Consider the following 26,717-nt stretch of genomic DNA (forward strand, 5'->3'; position numbering starts at 1 on the left):
ATTAAAATGAATTGTTTAATTAATTGTTTTCAACGTATAAATGTGAATAAAATCCACAAAAGCCAAAAACTAATTACGTTGTGTGGCATGTAATAAATCTCAACGCCAATTTATTCATTTCGGCAAATGGATTTGCTCCTATCCTCTTCCGTCGTTGTATAAGCGAAACCATGCCATGCAATTCAAAGAACTCGTGCTCGCTTCGTATACGGTCTTTCACATTTTCGATTCGATAACGTTTTGCCACACATGCTGATTGTTTTCGAAATGTGTGCTCATCCCTAAAACGCCAACTCGATGTAAATTATCGCCGAACTTAACGAGATAAACTGATGTCATTTTTCTTTTTGTACGCCACTAACCTACACACACACACGCGCGCGTATATCCACAGCAATCCTTTTGTTTCAACTATTTGAAGCGTTCACAAATTCTATAAATAGAATACAGATTGGGTTGAAAATAGATGAATTAAAAACGATTTGGGATGTTCACATATTGTTCCTTCGCTGGCTATAAAATTGAAAAACTCAAACCAACAACAAAATAAAGGTCGGGAAAAAAGAACTTTGCATGATTGTTGTTTTTATGTTCCGTTTTAAGAATCCGCAGTCATAAAACACACATTTTGAACATAGGAAAAAGTGAAACAATGGTATTTTCATTGTACATTCTTGGAAAACACGCAAATTTTTCTAGCATTTATTTGGAGTATCTCGACTTTTTTTTTAAATATGAATTTGATTTTTGAATAGTATTGAAATTCCAAAATGTCTTATTTTTGATATTCAAACAAAAAAAAATTCAAGTGACCAAAAAAAAATGCAGTAGATATTAAACAGTTGGTATATTTCACTTGGCATGTATAGAATTCGATTAAAACCCAGTAAATCAACCAAAGCGATTCATATACACTTAACATGCGCATCAATCAATTTGTCATGGTATCGATGTGCGTGTCTCTTCTGACATTTGTTGTTCTTTCACTCTCCATCACGTCGAATTACCAAGATAACCAAAAAAATCTCTATTTCTGGTAACAAACTCTCAAGTATTTGTAACCATTTTTCCCATTGACTGTGTCAAAATCTTCCATTGAAAACGGTGCTTCGTATTAAATCTTCTGCTTGACATTTTTGTTAAACATTTTATTTATTTTTTGATTGGTAAATAATTGGGGCGATCATATGTGAAATCTCTGGTCATCTGGAATTGAATGTAGTTTGTAGAAATTGTTTGGATAGTATTAGCCGGTGTTTCCGACAAAATCCCAAATAATCCAAAATAGGCTGTACTAATCGGATATAAATTTTGTTCATTTTCACAGGTATTACGAAACGGGAAGTTTTAAAGCTGGTGTAATAGGGGGATCCAAGCCAAAAGTAGCAACACCACCTGTTGTCGATGCAATCGCCAATTACAAACGTGAAAATCCAACAATGTTTGCGTGGGAGATTCGGGATCGATTGCTCGCTGAAGGGATTTGTTCACAGGACAATGTGCCCAGCGTTTCATCAATAAATCGGTATGTCAACACATAATTTTGTCCACTTTATTATTAAAACGTCAATTTATGAATCAAACTATGCATATCTCTGCATAACCATCTCTGAATATGAATCAAATAATATCACACCTGTTTGTCGAAAATTTAACATTAAACTGGAGGAAAAAAGCTGAGAGAACAAACAGAAATTACTTAAAAAAAATTCAAACAAAAGCATCGACAATGCAAAATTGACAATGAACTGTAAAAACCGCCCAACACAAATCGACAACCTTTAAAATTGTATTCTTTTGCTGTGTTAAAAGACATAAACAAGTGAATTGGTCGTTTCCAATTCAATAAATAACAAATTTTTTAATGTGCGAACAGAAAAAAAATATACATTTATAAGTTATTGAATCCATGCCGCGTTCCACAAGTGACCGCATGAATTGAATATTGAGAATGAAAAGGTGGATTTTAAAATCAATTTTAACACTTCCAACATCGTCCAACAATAGACGATGAAAGTGTGAAAAATTGTGAATGAACAAAAGAACGGCAACGGCAAATGTTGAAAAAAATTTCAACCGCACAGAATCAAAAATGAGTGAATCTCTCTATTTGAATGAGAAACGATCAGGAAAATCCAGTCATTTTATTCCAATTTTATTGTTGCTTTTGATGATATTTTAATGCAAACAAAGTGCCATTTAGCCAACTCCAGAAACAATATCTTGCAACGAACAGTTCGAAAAATTCAATTTCTGCGAAGAATGAGACTGTGTGAGAGTCGGAGAGATAAAGGGAATCGAAACAAATGAACGGAGATGATTGAAAACAATGGAGAGAGATATAGAAAAAAGGACATCAACACTCTCACTCTTTTACTTGGATGTGCCAAGAAGAGGGAAAGTGGTTGAAATCCATGAATTCCGGTATTGTCAAATTCACAAAGTCAATAAAAGTGTGTACATCTATTTGTTGTTGTTGTTTTTTTTCTGTTATCTTTTTCCAACTCTCTCCCTCGTCCAATCGAACCGACATTATTTTTGAAAATTGCCAACTGAAATACTCAAGGGAGTTTTTGCTGCATTTGCCATCCTTTTTATAATGTACAATGGATGTGGCACAATAACATCAACAAAACGAAATTAAATAATCAATCAAATGCATTATTATTCATTATTGTACATTATCATGTGTAACTTTCAATCGGTATTTGTAAGCTTTTGATTTGAATTCGTAGGAAAAACCGAATCCATTGAAAACTTTTGTTTTCTATGACACAAATTCGCAGAAACATTTGCTGAATTTTCGGAAAAAGGAAATGATATTTGACGGAGAAATGAAAGAACTTTTCCAAATAGACTGAATACACTCATATAAGTGCTTCTTGAATTTCATTGCTGCAAAGAATTAAGATAAAAGAAACATGCAAGATGTCATCAGAAAATGTTATTGGGCATTCTTTTCATTCGATAGCATATTGTCTTCGAAAAAAAAAAAAAAATTAAAATATTTATATATTAATTGTTCATTTCTGCTTGAATTATTTATCGTAACATAAATAAAAATCTGCAAAAGGGTAAAATCTGGATCATAACATAAATTATGCCACTTGAATGGTTTAAATTTCACTTTGCAGTATATCGTGTTTAAAGTACTTGGTATGAGTGGGCACTTGTCTCGTCTAAATAACGGCTCTTAATTAATAGCATACCCTTTTAAAAGGTTAATTTCGAAATCTAATTCCGTATCGTGTTGTTATGAACATATGTTGATTATAATGGAATATGTAACATTGTTTAGAGTGAAAAAAAACAACAACAGCAACAACGGAGAATAAGGTGACATTGAGCGATTATTTTGTGTGCATTTTAGTGTGTATAATGAAGAGTCACTTGGGGAATTTTTTTTTGTGTTATAAAATTGAACTTTGAATAGGTTGGAATGTATGTTTCAAGGGTGACAAATGTGCGTGTATTTCTATCTTATCGGTTGCTTTTCTGCCACATGATGCGTGTTAGTCGAAGTTACGTTTGCAACGACAAATTAATAAGCAAACGAAGTTGTAGTGTTGTGATTGTATATTTTTGGCATACATTGGCCTGATGCAAGAGGTGTGGGAATTGAAAATACCCAGCACGGTGTAATTATTATAATAGACAAATAAAATTGATTTGGTAACAAGAAACATCCTGTTTTCAGTGATAAAATTAGATATTTTGACATTTCACTTTATCTATCTCTCCCCATGTTCGGTGGATTGTTTTTGTTTTTGAAAATGTTAAAAGTCTGTTGAATGATCTATGTTAATCAGTTAACGTAAACGGGCAAAATATCACCGAAACAATGTAAACATACATGCACACTAACGAATACAGAAGCGGGCAAAAAAAATTAATGTGTTGCTTGTTTATGTTCAATATGAAATTATATAATCAACGTTAAACATTCACTGTGAACTTTACTTTCAAATTATAAGTGTGAAAAATATCAGGCCGAAACGTATCAAACCAAAAAAAAAAAAAATAACGCACACGAAAGAAGTAGAGAGAAAAAAAATGATGAGGGGAAGTCAATTGCATGAATGAACACATATAATAGAGCCGCTGAATGTAGATTTAATGCACTACGCATTCGAACACTTTTTTGTGTGCATTTTATGCTGCTGTTTTTATCTTTATACTTGCTCGCTCGTTCACTCACTATCTCGCCTGTGTTAATGTGAATATGTCGATTACAATTCACCCCATTCGAAAATGCGTTATTATTCGTCGCATTTTATCTGCTTGTTGATTTTACACTTTAACTAATAAATTTTTTTTCTCTCGTTCGTGTCAATGTGCAACATGCAATTCCATATGCACTTTTTATTCGGGCCATTGTCATTATTTTTCTGTTCCTGTTCGATTTCAACGTGATACGGACAAACACGCATTCAACGCAATTACGGTATAATGTCATTTCAGCTCATATGTTGAAATATTTTCAATGTTGATAGAGATAGAGAGAGGTAGAGATGGAAAACAAACCCCGTCAAGAGATTGTAGTTTGTTAATGTCGGTTACAAAACGGGTAATTCAATTTATACTCAATGAAATGGCATCTATTCTTTTAACACATGGACCAAAATGTATCAAAAGACAGAAAGGAGAGAGACAGAGAGAGAGAGAGAGAGAGAAATCAGTGCAGATTATTTGAACATATTGACAAATGCACATGATGTGCACAATTACATTGGCGCCCATCAAAAAGAGAACATCGAAAAAAGCCATTCAAACTAGCGAAATCACTCGATTATAGAGTTTATTTATAAAATCTGATTATCACATTTGTTCACATTCAATCGATTTGTCATTTTCCCTACATATGTAGCGGCATGGATGTGTTGATTGCAACAAGTCATCAACAAATGACACTGTTTTGTGAACAATGGCTCCGTTGGGCATAATTCATGATTTTTCTCAATTTCAATTTTTCCAAATAATAAAAACCTGTTTTTACACTTCTCTTGATTTAAATGTGATCATTTAAGTTCGCACTCACAAGCAAGCAATTTCATTTATTAGATACGAATATATTTTACACGATTTAACACCTCCAAACATGGGAAACATCGAGATACCTTCCAACAAAAAGGAAAAAAAATGTTTGCAATAAATATTGCAATGGATTCGAGTCAAAATAGAGATAAGAGCTATCGATTCTTTATGAATTCATCTTGAGTAGTAGCCGAAAGTAATTTCAAAGTGTAAATCGATACACATTCGTCCATTTAAATAATGTGAGCGTAAAACATATACGTTATTTGTTGCTTAAATATCACCTTAAATCATGAGTCTAAATCAAATGAAATTTATGCAAATCGATAAATACAAATTCGTTGAATTTTCAATGTGTCGAAGCGACAGCAATAGAAGGATATCGAATTGAAAATCCATTGAGGTTTGAAACAAGCAAACAAAAAAGTAACAGACGAATCATTTGAATGATTGTGTTAAGTTATGTTTGTTGGAGGCATTTTCATGGCGTATTGCCATCTCCTCCATTTCGACTTCGATAACAAATCACAAGTTCAAGTTTCGGTTGCCCGCAAAAAGATATGCTACCAAGAGAAAATGCGGTATTGGAATTTTCAACGAAAAATGCACAGAGTGTTGTGTGTTCACACAAAATGACACTGAAAACGACTTTAAAGCATTATTCAATGGTATCGCTGGCAAATTCTTCGGTCGCTCTCTCGCCCCCCTTCTCTCTTCCATCTGTTTCTTATTCTCATTCTTTGGCACCGTAAACCGACGAGCAAAATTAAAGAGTTTTGATTCGATGCTCTCTGAAGTGTTTTACAACGGTGATATCGGTATATTTGGGTATGTGTTTGTGTGTTATATTATACATGCTACATGTATTTGAGTAAATCGTTCGCAATTAAACGAATGTTTTGGTTTCAAAATTATAGCCGTGCAATCTTTTCTTTACGACTCGATTATGTACGGTTGTTTGACGGTGCGACGCTACTTTGCCCTCAAAAGAAAACTTCCTCTTCATTTTCTTAATTCATTCAAAATGTCTAAAGGGAAACTCCGTAAAATTTGTCTTTCTCTCAAGCAAGTACACAGGCGGTGATATTGCGCACCACTTTATGTTCAAATCAAATTGCTCCCCAATGAATTCACTGATCCAAACTGTTTGCTTCTTTGTTTCAACGAACGAACGAAAACTTTATATATATACTATAATATTTTTTTTTTCTTTCTCTTCATTGTTTCATCGTTCTTAGTCTTCTTCTTCGTTTTTCTTTGTGTGAGTTTTGCACTGCTTGCTCCGGTATTTTTCTTGGCTTTTCCGCTGGAAAATCAACAACACAAAACTTTACTTGTGTTGTGTTTTCTCTCTTCTCATAATCTTTATCGCCACTGAAATTCGACAATGAAGCCAAAAAGAAAATGTTCCAAATTTCTTACAAATTGAGGCAGCCCTATTATGTATGTGGTCCTACATTTAAAAAAAAAAAAACGCTCGCGCCTTTTCATTCTCTATTATTCGATCTTTTTGGTTAGCTAGTTCATTCGCTCAAACACTCTTTCCATCTATTTATGGTATTTCGCTCGACGTTCGCAATACACCGTTAAATTTTACAGAGGGAACGACAATACGATTATTATTTCACATACGATAAAATCGGCTACGGAAGAAAAACTCAACAAATAGACCTCCTTCGAGTCATGAAAAGTCTTTGCCAACTTACTTGCTATACCTCTATCCCTTTCTATAGTTCTTATTCTCTCGTTTTCACTTTATGGTGGAATCGTTTCATCTTTTGTTGTCACTTTGCGTATTTTATTTTGGGGTTTTCCTGCATTGCTCATTCCTTCTTGCGCGCACTATTCAAAATGAAAATGTCTGTTTCAATTCTTACGTACGCTTTCCGCTGAACCCCAAGAAAGATTCGCTCTTTCTTTCTCTATACATTCACTCTTCGTCGACAACGTCGTCGTCGTCGTTATTTCTGCTTCTCATGAAGTTCTGCTCGCTGATATGCAAATTTAAAGGCACAGAATTACACAACGCCAAGCAATAACAGTAAAAAAACATGTGGAAATGTGATTCACAAAAGTGTTTTTAACGTTGAATTGTTTTAATCAAGGGATAAGTCTTGGTGTTTTTCAAAAAATACGCGCTATTTTTGCGGCATCGTTGTCGCCATTGTAGTCAACGCCATCGTCGTCGTTGTCGTCGTCGGTGGTTGATTTTATCTTTTCTTTTTATTTGGTCTCCGAATATTGAATTCATGTGCACCGCGCACACAAAAGACAAAAGGTGCCATTTCAAAAAGGATTGTTTTCAAAATTTTGACACCATTATTCACTGGTTTTCGGTTTCATTTTACTTCTCTTTTTTTTGTGATTGTATTTCTCGAAATACTAATGGAACGACAAATGTCGTTGTCTTCATTGGTTCGTTGTCGTTGGTGCGCATACGAAAGACGCCAAACCAACCACATACACATCGTTACTGATTCTTGACACCATTTTTGCTCGTTTACTTTTTGGGGACTTTCACATAAATATTTAGCGGTTTAAAATAATGATGCACAAGATGACGACGATGTTTTAAGTGAAATTTTCCCAATTCATTTCGATTTTGCGGAACATCAAACATGTTGTTGCCTAGTTAGTCACAACAAAATCGTCACCTTTGTTAGCACTAAGAATGCCAGTCCGTACAACTATACAAAATGCCAATTAATGTACACTAGAATATGGAATCTGCCAATTTTCAAGTATACGCATTGATTCTGAAAATTTTATTGCACTTAGTCGAACCATTCATTCAATAACTGCAAATTACAATTTATTCATGGAAATATCTGTTACATTTTGACCCAGTATTATTGTATTATTTTATTCATTGTGAGATTCTTTATTTTATATATTTCAACATTGCACGTACACACTGCCACAGACACAGACACACACAAAAAGGGCATAAATTTTTCCGGCAACTTTTGCGCGCGCGAATAATGCCCATCCGTTGTTATTAATACTACGGAATGGTGCGAATTCCGTTTCCTATGTTATTCTTTGTTGGTCTGTGCGCATTTTGCGTTGTACGTTTTTCATATGCATTTTTCATTAAAATGAAATAGATTTTCGGTCTCTTTTTTTCGGAGAATATTTTTAGTTGGAATATATTGTTGGATTTTCTTTTATTGTTCGCCACCGCAATATTTCCACTACCAAAAAATTCAACCAAACATTCACTTTACGATTATTTTGCCAACTTTTCATAACGCTTTTGTGTGTTTGACGGTACTTCTGGTGTATTTCATCCGCAAACTCTTCACACCATTCTTCCAATTAGTCTCTTTAACGATAAACATTTAGATGCTTCAATATAAGAGGAAAGGAGAGAGATACCACTATTGTTATATATTTTTTATCGGACTCTGTATGCCACAATTTAAGAACACTGTCAACAGCAGACGCTCTTTTTGGTCGGGTTTTGTATGATAAGCAACATTTTTGCCCTCACGTGAAATGTTGGGCAATTTTCCAAATTCGAACTTTTTTTTATTCTTTCGTCATTGAATAAAGCATGTCTAGTTTGAGTTTGATAATGAGAAGAAAACCAGACTTAACATGAATAAACCAGACGAAAAAAGATGAAAACAAAACTTTGCAAGAAATGAGAAAAATTGGAAAAGATTCGATCAAAGTTGCACAGAAAATTTTAGATCTCCCGACGGCACCTCAATTTGGACCGCGATTTTTCGAAATCCACAAGGAGTTAAAGGAAAAAAATATGCCGAATGACATCAACAGTTTCGCATTGTGTGAATATCTAGGTGAATATACATGTTTTTAATTTATCAAATGTAATGCTATAAATCGATTGAATTGGACTAAATGCGGAAATGAATGCTTGAAATTGATTCAAGTACTTAATTGTTCATTTGAATAAAGTTCCTTAATTATTTAATCGCATTTTTTCAAACATGTTCAACTCGATTTCGTTATAAAATTTGACGGATATTTTTGCATATTTTTCCTAATGTATTTTAATCACCCCATTTTTTTTTCTCATGGATGGTACTTTCCGTATTTTCAGTGCGCTTTTCGATTGAAAACCGCTCACGACAACGAACGACGGTTATTTTCTTAAGAAACGATGGCTATAAATTCATTTGATTCGTGATATATGCGAAAATTATCAAACGAATACATCGTTAATTAAACAATCTGAATCCAAGACTGTGACGTTTTCCCGCTAATAATGATCATTATCTATAATACCAAAATCTGTTTGTTCCGTGTTTGTTGTTTAAATATCAGACTTTTGCATCACATCACAAGGCATTCTACAATATTCATGTTTTTTATTTTTTAACAGTTGTGTATTTCATTTGAAAATGTACTTTGCCCGTTAATTAGTGAATCAAGAAAGCATAACACAACCGTACGGTTTTGAGAAAAGCATTGACTTCGTTTTAATATTAAATAAGGGGGAAACTGGGCCGCTTTTAACACTTAAGACTTTGTTTGAAGTATGAGAGAGAGAGAGAATGGCTTTTTTTGTTCTATATAAATCGTTTAATAAGAAAATAACTTACTTCTTTTCGATTATGATTCGAATAAAAAGAAACTTATAATTATCGTTGATCATCTTCATATTCAGGTTGATTATTTTGTCAGTCTTTTCTTTATTTGGATGGCAATAATATTTTGCAAAATCCACTGCAAAATAAATTACCAAAATAAAAGCTCGTCAACGTAAATTATTCTGCAAAGTTAATTTTGCCTGATAATTGTAACAAATTTTCACAGCAAAAAAAATCGAAAAAAAGAAAAATAAATTGAAACACATTCCGGGTACGAAGTTGTTGCGATATAGACAATATAGTTGAATCGATTCAATGTTCATTTGGCGTGAACTAATTTCTATAAATATTAGGCCGAACATTTTTTTATGTAATTCATCTGATTATTATTAAATTCGATGCGATGAATATACTACTATGTGCGTAAGTGTGTTAAACTAAATAAAATCTGTATAATTATCTTACGTGCAATGAATTTTTAGCATTGAAGTAACTTTTTTTTTTTGCCGTCGGTGCACATTATGTGGATGCAAATTGTGAAGCGAGGGTTTTTTCTGTGCTGTTCGTACAGTGTCTTGTTCTTTCGTGGTTTTGATGTAATTTGGTCGAGAATGAATAATCATATTGAATAGCATATGTAAGTAGCCAAAATGTGTGCCGTAGGCATGTCATGCCTAGTTTACTTCTGCTTTGAAAATTCATTCACACAGGCGAATTTACTACACACATTTCTTGTTCGTTCGCCTCACTTTTTTTGTTGTTTATTTTATATTTTTTGCCATTTTATTTAACGGTTGTTTCATTGGATTTTTAATAACAATTTTCATGATTATACACTTCCGTAATAATTAACTATACGAGTTCAGCGCCTTTTCCATCAAACCACTATGAGTTTGTGTTTTTTTAAATATATTTTTATACAGCGAATTTTTTCTGTTGCTATTTTAGAAAAATAGTCATAACACTGTAATTATTTCCGATTCCAATAAAACTACACAGAGAAAAAAACAACACACAAAGAATATTTTTATGAACAAAATAATGTGATTTTTTCAAAAAAAAAAAAAAAATCAAATGCTTTCAATGACACTCCTTCATATTTATTTGATAGAGCATTTTCAATGCCATGCAATTATAACTATCAGATTTTGATAGCAAGGCTGTGCTGTTGCGTCAATGAACTCAACAATTGTATTGATGATAAATTCAAATTGATCATTTTGTTAAAAGAAAATAATGATCGCAGGATTTGATGGATGCAGAGATAATTTCCAGTTTTTGTTGTTGAAAAGATAAATCACTTTCGAACTTGGACTTTTCAACCAAACGAAACAAAATTCGTTTGTCAACAGAATGAATTGGAATATTTAAGGGATAACAAATGGAAAAAAAATCACATTTACCAAAAAACAAACGTTATAATTTGCAAAATTAGATTTGAAATTTTGTTTTCCTCTCTCGTCAATAAAATATTTATCTTACATTTACAATTGAACTTGCAAAAATTGCGAAAAAAAAAACATCGCTGATCACAAAAAAATCCGAAATTTTCAAATTTTACTGAGACTACTCGCTGAAAATAGCCATTTATTGATGCCAACCAAAAAGTCAAATTCTACTTTTTTTGTTTCAAACCATTTCAAATATGGGGAAATGCAAAACGGAATCGTCTGCGTGCATCGTCATACACAAATTAAGTGGATTATCGCTTTGGCGCGTGTCACATTTACCTAAACAATGCGAATATTTGAATGATAATTTCATTGGTGTTTTTTTTGCTTCTTCTCTCTTTTGGTCTTATGCTGTTGTCGTTGTTATTATTTTCGATGTAAGGGTGCCTAAAATGCAAACTGAAAAGTCTACGATAAGTATCGGTTTGAATTGACTTTTTTTTATTTCACTCGATTATTTACCACATTTGAACGCAAACGCATTTTGCTAGTATTGTTTAAATTCGGCCATGGCCAACTCACTTTCGAACGTGTGTGTGAATGAATGAGAGTGGTGGCATTATAAACGGTTTACAATTGGGGGATGTCATTTATAGCATATATATATACTTACTTGCTGAGTCTATCAATTCATAAATTATTATCATTGCATTTCGATTATGTTTTCATCATATTTCTAAAGAGATGAAATCAAGAGAAAGAGAGAAATCAAAAAAATTCTGCACACACACATATTTTCCCGAACAAAAGAACTGTTGCAATTGCAGTACATTGAGTTGTGCACTGCTTTTCCTGTGTCATATTATTGTTCGTGGCCCTTCAAATTGACAAACTTCGATGCAATGTATTTCGGATATTGAACTGAATGTTTAAATGTTTGTATGCATTATGTTGTGAACGATTTGTGGTGAAATTTTTTTTTTGTTTCTCCTCCGACAATAACATTAAAATGAACAACAAAAGCGAAAATAATGTGCAAGTGGTTGCAATGTCTGTGTGAATGCGTGTGCCATGTCTGTTATAGCTGCCACGTGTCGATTAAGTTGAATAGTGTTTCTGTATATGTGTAATATAGTCACTCAGTTGCCATTAAGTCAAAATCGAACCGAAAAATACATTGGATTAGAAAATCTCAAATTGGAACAGTGGCAATTGAGGCTAAAAAAGGGATCAAACAACATACACAAGCACTTTAAATCGCGAAAAAACTCACTTCGCTTATGGAACTTTGGTTGACAATTTATCAAGGATTCGATGCCGTTGTCAAACCGTTCACATAGTGCATATAACTAAGGCACTCTCATTGAGTTGTTGTTTTTTTCCCACTCATTCTGTCGTCCCGTTTCTTCTTCAGACATTTATACTTTTATGATAATTTCATTTTCATGAATGTCTCTTAAAATGCGTTTTTGTTTCCACAATATACACATTTTCGGATATATCACATTTGGAAGCAATGTCAGCATTATTGTACGTACGCGCGCCAAAGCACGTGTCATATTATTATTATTTTATAGTAAGTTGATTGAACATTCATGTTTGCTGAGTTGTGTGTATGACCGCGCTTGGAAAATTCATACCAACTTCAATAAATATTATTATTTGAGCGAAATAATAACGGAAAATAAGCCACCATAATGCACTTAACCATGTTTTACGCAATCAGATTATGACCTATTATAAAGTTTAAAAAAAAAAAATGGATAACATTTTTCATCGATTTGTCACGTCGGCGACGTCAACCCTATTTTTTGCGACCATTCTGTTTGCATGGATATAAGTATATTACATTATGATTATTGGCTAAATGTCATTCAATCACATTTCTTATCATTCGATACATTTCGATTTCAGGCCAATATTGAATACGGTGCACATGCCCAAAATTCCAATGGATTTTCAACGAAAAATGACACCTTTGTTTGAAAAATTGTCATGTGATGCACAAGTCAATCGGCTTAAAATCAATCAGAAAAAAGGGGTTTTCATTTGCTTAGAATGGGGTCTTCACTCTATTTCTCTCTAACTCTCTCTCTTTGCGGATGTTTTCAAGTTGTAATCTGCACGTGAATGTTTAAAATAAAAGATACTGCTATTTTCGTGGTAACTGCATTGGCAAACGAATAAAAACCCAAAAATTGCAAAATCTTCTCATGATTTTTGTAAAATATGCCGACTAAGACATACTTTGTTTGAAACAGCCAACACATTTTGATTGATAATGAAGGTATTTTTGTGTTGAAACAATCATTTTCTTTGATTAAATAATAATTTTGTTCAATGTATGAAAAGTCAATCAATTTAGTAATAAAAATGCGACCCATGGAATAAGCTTCAAAATAATATTTGGGTGTTTATTTATTTTGTCCAATATTCGAACGCTCCAACGTTAAATGCACGTGAAAATGCTACTAAATAATAACAATCGAAATGCAAACATGTACGTCGAATATTTCACAAGCACTATTTATGTTCGATTTATCAATAAAATATTAGTTAAAAAAAATGAATGTTTGCCATCATTACGATGGGGTATCACGATCTCAGGTCATCACATTGCATTATAATTACTTCTAATACGTTAATACATTTTAATGTGATCGCTTCGAAGATAATCCAATCGAAATAATGCACAAATCGCGTTGTACTCACGTACAATGAATGTGGTCGGTGTTTCATCATATACGCGCCCGCCAATATATTACAATATGGCTTTTTGATTGTCCTTAGTTAAATCAATTATCTAACGCTTAATTTACATTATTCGGCTTCGGCCATACATCAGTCTTTCGCATACAATATAATGTAAATGGCTTTCGGTTGGAGATTACAACAAGTTGATAAAACTATAATATAATGTGTACTAAATACCGCACTCAAATGTAATTTGTTGGCGTGCGAACGTGCGTGCGTGTGAGTGGTTCGCGTTCACACTCATAATTTATAAGTTTTTAATGGTTTTTAATGTTGTATCGTTTGTTTTATTTTTATCAATGTGCATTGTTGGAATGTTCTGGGTGGAACGCGCGAGCACATATACAATTTTTCATCCCGCAACATACCCAGACCCAATAATATACACACAAGCGAGAAAGAGAGAGAGAGGAAACAATACAGATTGAAAAACACGGCAGTCGACGCGCTTTTCGCGTGTCGATACACAATACAATGCCGATAGCAGACTATCAACAATCAACAAATTGCACTTGTGTTCAGAATCAATTCTTGGTCTCTTACAATAATGGATTTATAGAATGAGCGTGATCCGTTTCGATGATTTTTTAGTGCTGCGCACAGATTTACATTTTGATACGATGAATGCACATGAACACATGCCGTTTCAGCCAGAGCCGTAGACTTTATAAACAATGTGAAATGAATAAAACACAACAAATCAATTTTGGCCACGAATATAATCGGCCAATAAATGTAGCAGAAAGAAGCACCCAAACAATGCGGTTTTGGAATTTTCGATTTTATAAGGGAATCGTCTACGGCGCCGATACACTTTTCATTGTGGCGAGACACCATTCAGTTTTTCTTTTCTTCTTCCACTTCGTCTCTGTTGAACATTATTATTGATGTGCTCAGCAAACCAAACAGATTTTCTCAATTGACCGAAAACATGAATGCGGTAATAATTGATATACCGGTTTAAAGGAAAATTAATCATTTTGTTTTTTTTGTTTTGTTTTTTTTTTCAATAGTTCTGTAATACGATTACGTTTCGATTTTTACTCTAGCAACGTCATTTTGATACAGAAGGCTTTGAAGAAGATAAGATGTGTAAAATCATCGACGGTTCTTTCGCTTTGCGTCGGAACAGAAAGAAATACCACTTTTTGTGCAACAGTCTTAACTATCCGGTCACAGTTTCCGGACAACACTTCCGAACTCTTCAAGATAATTCCAGTTTTTCTTTTCGGATATCATGCCAAGCAGTGGTTTTTTTTTATCGTAACCAAAAAAATCGCACTTGAAACTGTGTCTGAAATTAGTGCCAAAATTATTGCACAAGTGGTGGCCGCTTTTCAAAAGCGAATAAAAAAACCAACCATTTATCAATTTGCTATTTACAAATTTTGATGAATTTTCGGTGGAAATTTAAGAATAGTAGATTTTTTTGGTGAAGATTTAAATATTTGAAATGCGATTCTCTCATGTAAGAATTTAAGTGTGAAGTGTCCTAAAATTTCACTAAAAAAAATTTCTTACCAAAAGATTTTATGACAATTTGACCGCTTCCTACAATTTCCTGTAGTTTAACAGAGTCAGAATAGAACTATAGATAAAAAACACAGTTTGGGCGATGATCGATGATGCAGCAGTTTTTGTTCGGAAGTTGTGTCAAGATGTTTAATTTTCAAAAGACCTGTTCATTTTTAAAATATGTCGGTGTGTGATGCATATATTTTTTGTTATACAAAAGTTGATGGAGTTTTCATCGTTTTTACGTATGTTCAACTATTTTATTTGTCTTTTTTCGGATTTTCACTATTTCAACTAAAACAGTGAATTGTATAGCACTACACTATAGTAAAAAGTGAAGAATATATTATGCATTTGCAGTATTATTTTTAGAATGGTTCAGTACGACCAACAAACAATGCTGCATTGAATTTATCACCCACAAATTCACAAAAAAAAACGACAACAACAAACATTTTCACTTAGAAATGGTGAAAATTCCATTGTAAGTGTGAATATAGTAATGTTGGTTCATATACATGGGATGGTATGGGATGGTATGTCTCTCTTCCTAAGCTAAGCATTGAATATTGTTTTCACAAAATGCATTGTACATTTATTAAATTTATTTTTCCCTTATTTTCTTCCGTTTTGCGTGTGGCGTCGTTGTATTTTTGTGTTTGCTGCCGTTATGGTGTGATATGTACGCGTGGGGCCAATCGTTTTTATGAAATTCGGAAATTCCATTTTTGGTTATGTTGCACAACACAACAACAATAAACAGAATTGTCCGAAATAAAGCTGCCGAAAAAGCGAAACATGTTCATCATCAGCAACAGAATCAAACATGTCCTCCGCAAAATTCAAGTGGTCCAGCTGGTAATTCCGTTGTAAATGTAAATAATGTGAATAGTGGATCGTCGGCAAATAACAACTCAGGAATCACTGGAAATGTGTCCGTTATCATCCATTCGGGAGCGGTTAGCATTCAACAACAGCAACAGCAACAGCAACAGCAACAGCAACAACAGCAACAGCAGGCACAGCATTCGACCCAAACTCAATTGACAACGGGAAGCGGAAGCGGTGAACAAAGGTCTACCGGTTATAGCATAAATGGAATTTTAGGCATTCAACATACAACCGATCCAAATGGCAACAGCATCAAGCGAAAGCGAATAGATGGTATGTACTACAAACTCTCATTATTGTCTACAATTTATACTTTTTTTTCCTCTGCATATTTTTTTATTTTTATTTTCTAAAGGGAGCATTTTATGTTGATTTTCCAACCTCGACCTAAAATGAAAATCATTGTAAAAACTGGTTTGCGCAATTTTTCGATTGCATATGCAGAAATGACGCTAATCAATTACGATTCCAAATAGCATTGTATTTATGGTTATGGAAATCAATATTATCTGGAATGATGGCAAAAAAATAGAAGATGAAATTTTTTTTACATGCTCTCGACCTGAATTCGAATATTCAGAAAAGATATAACTTTTAAAACAAAACAAAAAATAACAACAAATTCAATGCGCAACAATCATTCACAACGAAAAAGTAGTCTAGCGCTTGTGACACAGAACATAAATGAGTACGGAATGGTTTTTCTCTATCTCTTTACTCTACTTGATGTACAATTAGATTTCAAGTCGACCGTAATTAACGTATACTATTGACTCGAAATCATACACTCGACGGGGTGTTATCCACACCACTCGCTCCCTCTCTCATTCTACCAATTATATCATATCATAAAAACCAGTCGTGGTAACGATTCTTCTGCGCAGCCAATATTCAATGCCATCATCTCAATGTATTAAACACCCACACGCACACACAGCATACTCATATCGTATACATTTGCAAAGCGTTTCCACCATTTTCCTCAATGCTGCTCACGTTTAAGCACTCACATTCTCTCTAATGCTCGATGGCATTTATTCAATGTTTAACAGCCAAATCGTTGCCAAGCAACCATTGTACGATAGATGTTCCGATGGGTTGATCCAATCCAATAAATTCAACTGTAATAAAAGTATGCGTATTCGAGTCCCGTGTGTTCATCCCAGCAACCAAAGTGAGACAGAGACAGAGATTGAATGTGTTTGTGTGTGAGCCAGCAGCGATGCTATTTGTTTGCATGATTTGTATGTGTGTATGTATTTTTGGCCATATCTTATTCATTTTTTCTTCGTATATGGCACAATTTCGAATTTTCCGCTAGTTCGTTCAAACACGGCTTACCAATTTCATTCTTGAAATACACGCTTTTATTATTGCTTAAAGAAGCATAAAGAATCCACTCTTAAACTCCATCCATCCAACCAAAGACACCCATTTTATTTATTTTCATCTGGATCAAATGATATCGACATGAAAGCGTCCTCATGCGATTCTTTTGTTCGTTCCAATTTTTTTTCCACCATTTTTATATATCGTCCGCGTGCTCTTTCGTGTGATGGATGCGCTAAAGCATCGTTGTTTGCCATTTTTCTCTGTAACAAAAAAGACGGCGATCCACTACGACAAGGCAAAGTTTGGGTGCAATTAGGCGATAAGTTGACGATAGATACGCTTTTTTACGGCGCATCATCCAGAATAATTGGTCTTGTTGACATACTTACATTTCGATTGAATGCGTATTTCTTTTTTATCGTCGGCAAAAATAAAATTCATTTTGGAAATACCGTATGATTTATATCCATTATGATGTCTTCGAAACTTTTGACATGATTCGTTTTTCTCTATCCATTTCAGATGACGCACGTGATATTCATGGCGACGATGACTTGAAACGACAAAGGAACCACTACAACGGAGATCAAATCTACTCAAATGTAATTATCGATTTTTTATGTGCAAATTATATCATGTCTGAACTACGTTTAAAAATGAACACATTTAAAAATGAACATTTTTTACATTTACTGTTCAATATTGTTTCTAACTTGTGCTCTTTCCACAACAGCTATGGTCAAGTAAATGGTGTATAAAAGAAGAGCAAAAGCTATTTTCGGAGCTAAATTCAGCGAACGGTATAAGTGGAGGAGGCGGTAACGGTAACTCGGCCGCATATTATGATGGTCATCACAATGGCTTCTCAACAGCGAATGGTGTGGGTTCAACAGAGTCGATCTTGTATGACGGCATCACAACCATTTCACAGGCTCAAAGTTCATTATATACACCGCCTGTTGTGTCGACGCTTGGTAAGCATATATATACATTATACACCAACTATAAACTGAACTAAAGAAAAACAACCTAATCAAGTCAATACTTAATGCAAAAATTAAAAAAAAAAAACAAATTATTAGGAGATATGCTATAGTTTAAATGGTATCAGACAGAATCCTTGTGACCTTCTGATTCAATTTGTGTTTTGTCCAATGTTTTTGTTCCAAAGCTAGCGTTGAATAATTAAAAACGATGTCGAAAATTCTTTTTTTTTTAAATCGATATCCAATTCGATTTCACTTGATTCTTAATGCTATTCCTAAAGTTCAGTTCACAATAAAACAAAATGTAGACGTTTTAAAGATTTAATACTAAAATCGGACTATCTTAAATCAAAAGGACCAGGTTCATTGACACCATTAGCGCCGATAAGCATGCAAGAAATGAAATTAAGTTCGGGAAATTTGCTTGATCATCCATCTTTTCAAGGTAAGAGGTTCAACCTCACAGACACAGCTGCACCCATACACACAATCTCTCCTGGTTTTTAACGTCGGCACATTGCACACCTTACATATTATACTACGATACTCCACCATCTTCAAATCAAAATTCTCAATTTAAGCCTAGAATAAGTGATTCTATTATGATTTTTTTGGTTCAATTTTTTTTTAATTTTATTTTGTTTTTGTTCATTTTTCTTTTCATTTTTAACAATTCGCAAATAAATGAAAAAAAAAACCGTGTAGCAACGATAAATGGTCACTCTTACTCAACATTTATTGGTCCGGTACCAAGCAATGGTTCGCCTGGATTGCCTTTGTCACTAGATAATAGCACACCAACACCCAATCCACCGGTAACCACGACCAGCAACACTGGTGATGTGGAAGATGGTTCAACAACGTCAAGTGCATTGAATAAATATGATCAAGGTCCAAGTAAATATGATCAGTCACAACAAGGATCACAATCACAAGACCATCATCATACACATGATATTGATAATCGTTCATTCCCAACTGAATCTCCAAATGATCAATCGTCGTTGATCATTTTACAGCCCAGTGGAGCATCCGGCGAAATTGGTACATCCAATTCAGCCACTGGGCTTGGTGCTTATTCACCAATGCTACCTAGTTTTAGTCATTATGCACCAGGCAAGTCATTTTTTTAATTTTTTTTTATTATTTATTTTAATTTTATCTTTTCATTTCTTTTCATCGCACCTTGTTTTTTGTTGCTTTCTTTTAGTTTCACGTTAATTTAGTATATATGATTTTTAATTTATGTTAATTATTTTTTATTTCACTTAATCAGGGTCATCTAATCACATGCACGTACGAAATCCTTTTAAGGCAATCACTTCGGCACATATATTTAGCGCACAACCAAAATCTACGCACGCTTATTAAAACACACAAACACACACATACAAAGAAAGAATATAAAATAGTCAATGAAACAAAGAAAAAAAAAGCCAAAATGTATATTGCAATCAATGATACAAAATGCACACACACACACACACACACCTATTTGAAATACGTAAACGTAGTCAATGGGGCTTAGTGATATTTTATATTAATATGACAATCGGGAATTGGATCTCATTTAATTTAATAGAAATTAGCTCAATTTTATGAAATTAACCGCTAGTGTAAGTAGGTTATGGGATTCTGTTTTACACCTAAAAACATCAAATTTTAACTTTCTAACGAATGAATAGAAGAAATTTGTTTACTTCGATTTGCTAATTTCGAACTTGTTTCGTGATTCTTCTCGTGGCAATAGGTGGTTCTTCGGTTGTACCTGGCACTGAATATGCATATAGTCCGGCTTATCCTCAATATGGTAATGCGTACAGTCCGTACGGTTATAGTTCATCTGCTGGCGGGCTGCTCAGTAAGTAAACAGTGAGTATATTATTTGAACAGCGAGATTAATTTTTTTTTGTTTTCAAATCACACACACACTATCACCGAAGAGAAAATCTGCACGTTATGTTTTTTACATTCAAAATTATTTCAATTTTATTATCGAATGAATTTTATTGCTCGAGGATACATTTCAAGCATTTTGAGTCAAAGACTATGACTTTAACCGTATAATTCAATTACTGTGAAAAAGGAAAGAATTTATGAAATGATATTCTCGAATGGAAAATCATTGTTTTTTTTACAATTTTTTATTTGCTTGTTTTGCACAATTCATAGAATTTTCTCGTCATAATTGCACACATTTTTACGACCGTCTCCATTGTGACCGTACACTGGCTGCAATGCGATCTTCTCCACTACGACCTTACATCGAATAACGCTCGTCATTTTATAAGCTTTTCATAAGAATCTTTCATTCACGAACGTTTTTGCAAAAAAAGGAAAGAAAAAAAACTTTCACTCATTTCTATATTGTTTTTTCTATTTACAGATTCAGCCTATTACTACAGTAGCAATGATGGCCCAAACAGTAGCACATTACTAGTCGGAGGAAATAGTAGCAGCGAAAGCGCAGAATTGATAAATGGTTTACATACTCAATCAATAATATCGTCGTCACATGAAATTCGTTCACCGTTGGCCGCAACACGAGCCAATTCATTGGCTAGCGCTGCATCACCAACGGGCAGCGCATGCATAATACCATCGTCCGCACAATCATCAGCAACTGTCTGAAGTTTTTAATTTAGGCAGTGTTTTTTTTTTCTTTTCATCGGTCTGAAGCTCTCTTGTAACTGTTTAAAAAAAATAAACAAACAAAATATATATTAAATGGTATATACAACGAACACACAACAAAACTTCTCAAGGATTAAGGCTCTCAACGCAAATTTATGCAAAGACGCAGACGAACAAAACCGACATAACAAACCGGAAAGCATTTAGCATTACAACTGATCTGAATTATAGGGGTGTTGAAACAAACAAACAAACAAAACAAAAATGGAGATGGTGAAGACGAAGAGAGTTAATATCCATCTAATTGTTGTTATAAAAGAGACGAATCGTAACGATCATTGACGATGATGCTGACAACTTCTATAACATTTTGAAATAAAACCGAAAAACCAATATACAAAAACACTCAGAAGCTCAAAATTAAACGAAAGCTTCACCTGATTTATAAACAACTGAAGAACAAATCAAACAACACACATTTAAAACTCAAACGGAAAACTCTCCCTCTCAAAATGTCATACTCAGAACAAAACATGCAAACACACACAAATAACAAAACACTAGACAACATGGATTCGTACAGTAGAATCCATTCGTTTCTTTTCTAATTCTATTCATAAGTCGTTTTAAGCATATTGATTTATAAAAAAAAAAAAATTAAATAATTATATATATATGGAGAGATATTATGTGGAAGCATTTGGAGAAAATCACGAAATGAAAAATATTCAAACAACAACAAAAAAAAACAACCTTTTTAAAATCAGTAAAATTACATAAATACAAAATTGAATTGAAAATAAATTAAAAAAAGTATATATATATATAGGAATAGATTTACCTAGAGTAATTTACTGTCAGAAATGTATCTAATAGGTGTTTCTCTTGAAGAGAGCACTTTACATTAGTATAATAATGATGAAAAAGAAAATTCGGAACGATTAGGTTTAATACATATAAGGGAGACAAATTATTACAACTAAACCAAAAACTATCCCTTAAGATTTATTACAACAATGATACATCCGAACTCCTGAACAAAATCAATACACATTCTGTTTTTTTTTTTTTTTAATTTAATTTACCAATGGACAAATCGCTTTGATGATAAGCGACACAGCGTATGATTAGACGGAATTCGAAATTACCATATAATTATCGAAATTTAGATCAAAATTTAGCCCAAAAATGTTTGGAAAAAGGTACGAAATTTATTCATTTCAAGTAATTCGAAGCATTTGCCAGCAAAAGAAATCATCGAAGCAAAGAAAGAGAAAAAAATATTTAAAAAAAATTTCAAATGATTTGTATAAGGTTAATAAATGCATCGAACATTTTGAAATATTTATACATATATCGCAAATATGAATCACATTTTTACACAAAGACATATTACAAAGAACATTTGTCTAGGTTTGATTGTTATTAGAATTCGGAACTTTAACATGATCTATGAAGGCACAAAAAAATGTGAAGAAAAACCATAAAATTTAAGAATAAATGATGAAACATTACTGGACTTTGTCTACTTTTAGCATATTAAACAAAGAACAAAATCCATAGAGAAAGGAAAACACACACACGTATAAGTTAGATCTTGATATAATACAAAGAAAATATTTAACACAAATTAAATTAGGAGTAATTTTAATCTAAAAATTTACAAAATATTGTATGTCGAATCATTTTTTGTTGATCGCTCCCAAACAAGAAACTTCTCAATTCGCATGTTTGCCAACCACTTTAGCACTTTAGCTGAATCTCGTTTCAAGGTTTCAACAAACAAATTATTCGATCGACGATATTCTGATTTCTCAGAGCTCTTGAATAAAAAAACACACACACACAAACACACATAAAAACAACATCCGATTTTAAATTATAAATACTATCCAAATAATCTTGATACATCGGTCGGAATTGTTCGCCAAGAAAAAAAAAACGGTTTTTTTTTGTGTAAAATTTATTTATGACTAAATTTTTAGAAATGCAATCTGAATGCAATTTAAATATATAATGAGGATAATGATGAGAATTTGTTGGTTTTATTGGTATTTGTTTTGCTCAAAAATCAATTTCAAATTTATTCGAAATCATCGACAAAAACCTTTCCATGTTTAAAATCTGCATTGCATATGTTTTCTTTTTCTGTGTCACAGCAATGTTTTTTATTGTTTTTTATTTGATTTTTTTTATAATTGAAAGGCTTTTTCTAACCTTATGCTAGTGGATTCAAAACAAATGTCAACGTCCATAAATTTAATGTAATTTTGATGATTTTTTTATTGAATATTTGTCGAGAATTATTTTTTTTTTTTTTTTGTAATTTTCGGACATTTTTTTTTCGAGAAGAAAAAAAAACCCTGAAATTCTCTCAAAATTATTTGAGTTTCTTTTTGTCAAGCAGTCTCGTTTATAACATTTGATCATGAATATCCATCATTTGTGAATGTCAATGATTTAAATTGAAAAAAAAAGAAGAAATTTTGTAGATTACATCAAATGAGATAAATCTCGTTGTTGAAATGTTTTATTAAAATGGCAATGGTATCGTAGAAATACCGCTGTTTGGCAGTGAAAGTGTCATCGACAGTATAGACTTTAGATGGCGAAAGGAGAAATTGTAGACTTTAAAACTACAATCTGCCAAACAGTAGTATTTCACAAAACACTTCATTCAGGGATTTGTCAACGCGGCTTTATCACAATTCCATTCAAAAGCGTTCATTTGGATTTCTAAAATTCTATTCTCCAAAAAAGCAAAATTCCCATTGCAATAAAGACAAAATTAAAAAAAGAAAAAATAAAAAGGCGGCGTAAAAAAGATATAACATTCAGAGAAAAATCGTTAAAACGAACGAAAAAATAATTCGAAAAACCTTTCGACGAAATATTTAGAATCACAGATAAGCGAATGATGAACAATCAAAGAAAAGAAGAAAACAATTTTATATTTGTTTAGATATTAGATATATAGCATAGCTTATATGTATCGATCAATAATACTGCTTTTCTTTTCTATTCATTGTTTATCCCCCCCTTTTTTTATTAATTGAATTAAATCGTTATTATAAGGTCATCTCTTTTTTATAATATCAATATAATAATTGCTGAAAAATTGTAAAGTGTAAAACCAAAGATTAATAAAGAAAGTTTGAAAATGCATAACGACTTTTATTTTAATCGTATTCGGTTTTGTGTTGCCACAGTAACAAAAATCGTTGAAATTACCGTGTCGGTCAAACTACGCTTGCTGATAACGCAGCAACTTTGGACCGTATATAAATACTGACGTCGAACATATTTCTCTCATTTGATTTCGATTTTGTTTGTGTTTTCAATATTTAGTAAACAAAGTTTCAATTAACATTGAGAAGTAAGGTTGCATATAATATTTACTCTATTATTAATATATGCAGTGTTGCGGAAATATCAAAATAATTTACATTCGATAAAAAAATATTTAATTTAACATTTTTTCAGGAATGAAATCATTGAGGTTGATTATCATATATTTGATATGTTTAGCAGTCTTTGCAGCTGGAGAAGTAACTATCCAGGAGTCAGCGTTTATTCAAACAACTATTATAAACCTACCGAATCCTAAAAAATGTCTGTCGCCAAGAAAGTGGGTTCAAATCAATGGAAAACCTAGGTGTAGAATGGTGGATAATATTTCAAAAAATCAATTGAAATGAACATTCATAAACACCAGACAATATATTTAGCTGCCGTCATCTGGATATTTCAGCTCATCTGGATGCCGTCAGCAGATGATGCGAAGTGAAAACAATAGAAGGGATTGTTATAGTAATACCAGTATATAACAAGCTTATATACCTATAACAATCACTTCTATTGTTTTCACTTTGTATCATCTGCTGACGATATCCAGATGAGCTGTAATATCCAGATGACGACAGCTAAATATATTGTCTGATAAACACACATGACAAATTTTGTTCATATGACATTTATATGAGAGAAAATATTTAGAAATAATAATCATTTAAGAACTCTTAACACCCAACTCAACTCTGGAATTATTACATAAAATATTCCAGAAAAAAATTAAATTTAAGGGTAATTATGAAATAATATTTGAAATTATGCAAAACAAAAATAACACAAAACAATAAATTTCTTATGTGAAAAAAATTGCTTATTTTGCCAACTTGTTTTACTCGGTTATTTTCTATGGTATATAATTGGAATGATCGATTATCAGCATTTCATGAAATGCAATGCACGCCAGGTTACAAAAGGTCATCCAAAAATATAACAAAATATATCATCTTGTGCAATAAATTTAATATTTAAAGAACAAAAGAAGAAGGAAAACAAATGTAACGAAAATTAAATTTGATTGCAAACATTTTTGCGATTGCAATGAAGTGAATTTGTATTTTAGCTGCCATACACGAACTTTTTGCGAATGAACGGATCGGAAGTTTGTTAACCGTTTACACCGAGTCAACCAGGGGATTGATTCAACATATGATTCCAAATTTGATGTTGTGATTTCTGCGAATCAAATACTTTGAAGGGCTCACTGCCATTACTTCCACGGATAAACAACTTAATCCGCATCCACCACGCTTGTTTGGCCACAAGCTCTAATTCATCGAATACAAGGTGCTAAGTATTTGTAGATTTCTTTTCGTTCTTCTTGTACTCGATAAACTCTTGCGTAAGCTTGTTTATTTTTTTTATGTTCAAAATGTCCTATCCAAAATCATGAATTTCGTAAAGGGGTAACGCAAAAAAATGTGTTCCATTGAAAATGTAGTAAAGATAATTAGAATCTGTCGTCGTTATGATAAATAAGTTTAATTAATTCAACGAATATATACTATATTTTAGATTCCAAGGCCTTGATGACACATAGCTGGTAATCCAATTGTTCAATACTTGGCAAATAACAAACCAAAACACTATCCAATTTCTCTGAGGATATACAGTACATTGCCAAATGTCGACACACGACCAAATGTCGGTGAATTGAAATTAAAAATTGAAAATTCATTTTAATTGCATTTTTAAAAGTGAATTATGAAAGATCAATATCAAATCTATTTATTATAATCCAAATTTTAATCAAAAATCTGTTATTGCTTTCACAAATCACGTTCAAAAAAAATTCGGCATTTTTATCACTTTTTCACGTCAAAAGTTAAACTATGTCATTTTGAGACAAGCCGGTAAAATGCATTTTTTATGAAAAAATAACTAATTTGGATAAAAAAAATACGTCTGCGAATTGTGAATAGCTTAATTTAGTTATTGAACAGAAATATTGAAAATATAAAGAAAAAAAATTATATTTATTTTTTCATTTTTCACTGTAATATTATTCCGGAATAAATCGTCCAATTGCCGACACATAAAGCACCCAAGTGAAAAACTTTGAAATTGACAGATGTTTCAGTTAAAGAGGTGCGTGCCGTTGCCCCCCCTTATTTTGTACCAAGACAATTTATATGTCAAAATTTGGTGCTAAATTTGTGCTCCACAAAAATACCATTTTTGGAATTTGTGCTCCACAAATCACCGAGCACAAATGGTCCAAACACGAAAAAATCACAAAAAACGTGTTTTTTGTATGGGACATTTTTTAAAGC

General features: G+C 32.7%; 1 protein-coding gene across 5 annotated transcripts in view; it reads left to right on the plus strand.

Annotated features, from left to right (window-relative positions):
* Positions 1 to 23,189, plus strand: part of LOC116352385 (paired box protein Pax-5) — a 61,715-nt gene extending 38,526 nt beyond the window's left edge. For 2 of the 5 annotated variants that reach the window (XM_031784932.1, XM_031784933.1), the window contains exons 5-12: positions 1,328 to 1,525; positions 16,017 to 16,417; positions 17,999 to 18,078; positions 18,210 to 18,450; positions 18,818 to 18,907; positions 19,168 to 19,578; positions 20,213 to 20,323; positions 20,849 to 23,188. In XM_031784932.1, the coding sequence (XP_031640792.1) occupies positions 1,328 to 1,525; positions 16,017 to 16,417; positions 17,999 to 18,078; positions 18,210 to 18,450; positions 18,818 to 18,907; positions 19,168 to 19,578; positions 20,213 to 20,323; positions 20,849 to 21,093 (1,777 nt within the window). In that variant the 3' untranslated portion in view covers positions 21,094 to 23,188. Of the gene's footprint in view, positions 1 to 1,327; positions 1,526 to 16,016; positions 16,418 to 17,998; positions 18,079 to 18,209; positions 18,451 to 18,817; positions 18,908 to 19,167; positions 19,579 to 19,738; positions 20,079 to 20,212; positions 20,335 to 20,848 lie in introns of those variants that run through there. The other 3 variants (XR_004202284.1, XM_031784935.1, XM_031784934.1) reach the window with 3 other exon arrangements.
* The last annotated feature ends 3,528 nt before the right edge of the window (positions 23,190 to 26,717 follow it).

This window comes from Contarinia nasturtii, unplaced genomic scaffold (assembly GCF_009176525.2).
Source record: "Contarinia nasturtii isolate CC-2019 unplaced genomic scaffold, AAFC_CNas_1.1 Cnas_scaffold_187, whole genome shotgun sequence".
Taxonomy (NCBI): domain Eukaryota; kingdom Metazoa; phylum Arthropoda; class Insecta; order Diptera; family Cecidomyiidae; genus Contarinia; species Contarinia nasturtii.